Source organism: Montipora capricornis, chromosome 14, assembly GCF_036669925.1.
Source record: "Montipora capricornis isolate CH-2021 chromosome 14, ASM3666992v2, whole genome shotgun sequence".
Taxonomy (NCBI): Eukaryota; Metazoa; Cnidaria; class Anthozoa; order Scleractinia; family Acroporidae; genus Montipora; species Montipora capricornis.
The window spans coordinates 34,033,286-34,038,285 of NC_090896.1; the positions used below are offsets into that span (position 1 = coordinate 34,033,286).

The window sequence follows — 5,000 nt, forward strand, 5'->3', positions numbered from 1 at the left end:
TCGTCAGTCGTGTTAGCGTGAAAATGCTGGTTGGTAATGATTGTTTTTTTAATTCTTTATACAAATCTGGCAGATTTAAATGCTTTTGCAAACTTCGTATTGTTTTGTTTATGAGTTTTGTTTTGTTTTGTTTGTCATTTGAGAAATTGTGTGGTTCCAGAAAATATCCATACTCCTCCTACGGAGGGTTACGGAAATCCGAGGGGTAGAGGGGTCTGAAAGAGGCAAATTGTCCGAAGGGGAGGGGGTACTAAGAGCTTTTTTTTCCAGAGGTTTGAAATGCGATCGCATAAACACTTACGTACTTTTCCAATTGATTCTTCAAGGTAACCAAGAAAACTGGAAATTCAATTCGTTGAAATAAACGTAAGATTCCTTCTCATATATTTTCCACTATTATTCCGCCGCCAGACGACACAGATAGCACTGAGAAACTCTCCTGAGCAGCATGTTCGACGTGAAGTAAAAAAAAAAAAAAGGCTGACTTTTAAAGATCTTTAAAGCTGTTTTTAGCTTAAACGCATCTGTTGCTTTTTCAGATGGCATTATTTGTGCAGTCAGTTGATTGAGATCATTGATTATACTCATGTTATTCCTGTTCAGTACAAAATTTCTGCGAATTTCAAACCTTCGATAACCAGGTTATGAAAATAGTTTCATCATTATCCGTGTAGTTATGAGTTTGTAAATGTTAGCAAAGTCGATAATTTCAGTACCATAATTTTGTCCTGCCGTATTTGAAGCCGTCGACGGCGATGAGAGACGGCAAAGGTTTCATTTTGTTGTTTAGTTACGGATTGAACTTGAAAAGTACGTTTCACACATGAAATGTGACACTAGTTGAAAAATCCTAGGGAATAAAAAATGTACTGTCATTTACAAACTACAGAGACAAAGCACATAACTTTATTGAAGTGTTCTTGGTGAATGACAAAAATTTAAGCGACCTTTGATAAACAGCTGTTGAAAAAAACATGTTGCGTGACGGCTCATGATTCCCACTGATAAGCGAAGTCAGTTCACAGCAACACACACGAAAAATAATGTAAACAGTATGGTTCACAAATTATACTAAGTGGATAAAAATTACACCCGCAACATAAAAAAATATCATGGACATTAGCACTGAGGTATTTTCCCGAGTTTTGCTGTGACAGCAAAAATAACTCTGCAATAAATAGTTTCCTGTGTGTGCAACATAATTTGATATGTTGTTTTTACTACGCATAAATTTAAACTTCGACTGGGTTACAAAACGTATACAATAGACTTAAAATGGCGCCAACTTTCAGTTCTTTTTTTGATTTTTACATGAATTTACTTCTTTTAATTGAACAGAGAAAAGGTCAGCTAGTTGCCAGGACATTAAAGGGTTAAATAAGCTCAGTTGTTAGTTTCAACATTTCAAAGCATCTGTGAATACGTCTAGAATTTCCACGGTCGTTTTTGAGAGAATGAAATTTTTATTACAGCTCTTATTACAGTCTCCTTTTTCCAAGGGGTATGGGGGTCCAAGTGCAAAAATCATGGAAATTGCTGGGGGGGGGCGGAGTAACGTTAACCCCTCTGGAACGGAAAATCCAGTGGGGTGGGGGGACAAACTGGAAAAAACCCTCCGTGGGGGGGTATGGATATTTTCTGGAACCACACATTGTAAGTCAAGGACCAATTAAACCTTGCACATTTTCGCATCGTTCGTACAGTTATTTTCAAAGATTGACTCCTGCTTCTGTGATGCTGCATTGTGCTTATCCTCTAAAGCCCTTTATCCTTGAACAACGAAACTGGTGAGTTTGAGGTTTACATGTTCGATTTTCAGAGAACTTTTTCGAAACTCAAGGACAAAATGCCCGCATACAGCTGCTGAGCAACAAAATATTAAGCGCTTGAGGCCCTGATTTTTTTGTGTATCCACATTTCCAGAAATCGAAGAATACAAGATTAGTGTCCCATGAACATTTGACAAAGAAATTAAGAAATTGCGTTTTTTTTCCATCAAAATGGGGGGTCAACTTATACACGAGTAAATACAGTAGTTAAGAAGTTTATACTATAAGAGAGAGAAGGAACTGAACAGAACGTTGAAAGGAATAATCTAACCGAACATTCATATTTGCAAATTATATAGCATAGCCTAGAGCTAGTCTCGTTAGCTATTGATCATGTAAAACCGCGATATCAAAAAGTGTCAATAATAATATGAATATTAGTAATCATATTTACTTTATTTAAGTCTCAAGGATATTTATCCGAGCAAGAGTGCTGTACTAATTGGGGAGACTACAAATCAACTGAAATCAGAAGAAGCCAAATTAATGTTGTTTTTGGAGGAGAGGAGAAAACAATTAAGAGTTCCCCAGGAAAAACTCTCTTGGATCAGAATGGAGACCCTACCAGGAATCAGTCCCAAGCCACAAAAGTGGAAGGCGGGTGCACTTAGCAATGCGCCAGCCCTACTCCAGTGCCAACAGATGTTGATTTTTTAACCTTTAATTAAATAGGAAAGCCTAATAAGATTGGAAAACAGAAAATATCACAGTACCAGAGGGGATGTTCAAAGATCCTTGGCCAACTTAAGCAGAAACGGTAGCAGTTTGGAGATTCCGTCTTGAAGTGCAGAAGTTTCCTCCGCCATCCAGGCACATAAGACCCGCACTGAGGCTGAAACCAGCTGGCTTCGTTGGAGATCAGCTTCCTTGATTGTCGGCAACACTTTGGAGGAAGTGGATGATGGAGGCCATTGCCTCAGTGGCCAGTGAATAAACTTTTGGGAGTTTACCACTTAAAGTCTTCGGCAAAGGACTTTCAATTGAGGAGTTGAACGCTTCACTGTTTACAACAACAAAATTAATTGCTTCCTCTAGGATTCTGTAACAACTGACCAAAACAGCTCTTCTTGGAACGATATTGTTTAAAGTGCTCCCATCCAATATCATCCTTATCTCAATACAAGCGATAGTTGTGCTTAAAATCAACAGATCCGGCGATCCATGTTGAATACGCCCAATAATTAAGTTCATCCCCACAAGTTCAATCAGCAGAGAAACCAAAACGATGGCCGGATCTCTTTCGTGGGAAGAAACTTTTGAGCGCAATACTTCTGCCACGCCAATGCATATGTTATCCACCCATTGTAATCTTTCAGTCTCCACGAACGAGGATTTCTCCACACTGGCCAAAAAAAGAACGACATCATTGCAAAATTCGAATTTTGACTTGTCTTCTGCTTCTTTAAAACGCTGCTCAAAGTCTCTAAGAGGTCAAGGAGTATCTCTCTATCTTCTTCCCACAAGCGAGCACCATGTATTCCATTGTTCACCATGCAAACAACAATATCAAACGCTTTCTTCGAATGCGCACATTTCATATCCCTTGCCATGTGACAAATGGTTGAAAATGTCTCTTTGTCGGAAAGATAGCGGCATCCTGTCGACGAAGAAGCCAGAGAAATAAGTATTTGGTAGCAATCAGCCGTGATAGAATCGCTTTCGCTTTTCTCCTTGTTCGCTACGGCCTTCAAGATCAATGGAATCTTCGAAATCATGTCCGGATGGAGGAGAAATTCTTCATCTGTCGCAAAACAAGCGAGAATAGCAAAAGCTAACGAACGGTAAACGTCATGGGGACATTCCGTGGGTAGTCTTCTCGAACGCAGCAACCGGTTGATGAAATTGAAACCAATCGCTTCGAAAAGTCTTCGGCGACCAAAACTCTCCACAGAGTTTGAGTTGACAATTTTTGTAACCAGAAGCAGCGCTGCGAATCGTTCGCTGTCATTTCTAGCCGAATTGATGGCTAAAATACACTTCTGAAGCGACAAATTTGAGTCACTTTCAATGACGCTATGGCTTGCTTTCCTCTCCATGATATCGCAACGAAGGAATGAACAGATCAGCTGAAATTCTAGCGTCCTCAGCTGGTTGCATTAGCCAATCACATGGTGCACTGGGTGAGACCACGCGTTTTTGAGAGGCGAACGGCAACCGGAAGTGAAATACTTGCTTTGCTACTCATTCTCAATTTTCGAATTCCCCATAATACACTTTGTTTGCCCCCCAAATTTTGCATAAACCATTGTTTTCAAATGCTCTTGGGAATATGCAGAGTCCCCAAGAGCGTTTATGCAAAATTTGGGGGGCAAACAAAGTGTATTATGGGGAATTCGAAAATAGAGAATTGCTATTAGGGAAATAGTCAAAACAATTGTACACGGACAGGACCCACCATACATCGAAAAAGACGGTGGTATCTTTTTGAACCCCATCCCTCCCACTTTAAAAGATGATCTCTTGGTTGTATAACCCCCTCCCTATCAAGAGTAAGCACTGACGAGAAGATTCAAACCTCGCTATGCTGACTTCCTATCAATGCAAGCCTCATGCAGACAGACTATTAATGCCTCATTTCCAGCATTCAGGTCAATAATTTTTCATGAGGTTCATCAGGTAGGTAGTGTCTTGTATACCACCCCTCCCCTTAAAAACAAGGTGGGTCCTCGTCGAGTAAACTTGTTTTGACCACTTCCCGAAGTATTTTCTCCATTAGAGATGATTAGTATAAAAATCTGGGAGACACCACTGTGTTGGCACGCGAAATGTTCTCTTCCGGCTGCCGTCTGCGTATAGATCGTTTCACTGTCACGCAATAAAAAAATAAATCGAAAACCATCCAGTGGAAAAAGTCAAGAAGTCGTGATGTTGTAGAAGATAAATGAAGAAGACTCTTCTCCAAGTTTTAGGCCTGTGCGTTTCCCCGAACTTCAGATATTCGTCGAAATGTTTCGCAGAAATTTATAGAGCCTAGTATACACAACAGGGCTGAATAACGTCTGCGCATGTGCAAGCTGTCATGGCGCGATCGATTGCGTGCGGCCTAAGTACCACAACAATTCTTATGAAAATGGCGGCGTTTTCGAAAATTCCGTGTAGATCCCGGTGTTTTGTAAAAAAGGAGCGTTTAACTGAAAACGGGAGCTTGACGTTTTCAGAAGAGGTCCGTCG

General features: G+C 40.2%; 1 protein-coding gene across 1 annotated transcript; it reads right to left on the reverse strand.

The window, feature by feature from the left end:
• Positions 1 to 2,554: 2,554 nt before the first annotated feature.
• On the reverse strand, positions 2,555 to 3,865 carry LOC138031904 (neurochondrin-like). Its single transcript, XM_068879514.1, is given in 3 exon segments — positions 2,555 to 2,699; positions 2,701 to 3,244; positions 3,247 to 3,865. Coding segments are annotated over 3 exon segments (1,308 nt in total).
• Positions 3,866 to 5,000: the final 1,135 nt, after the last annotated feature.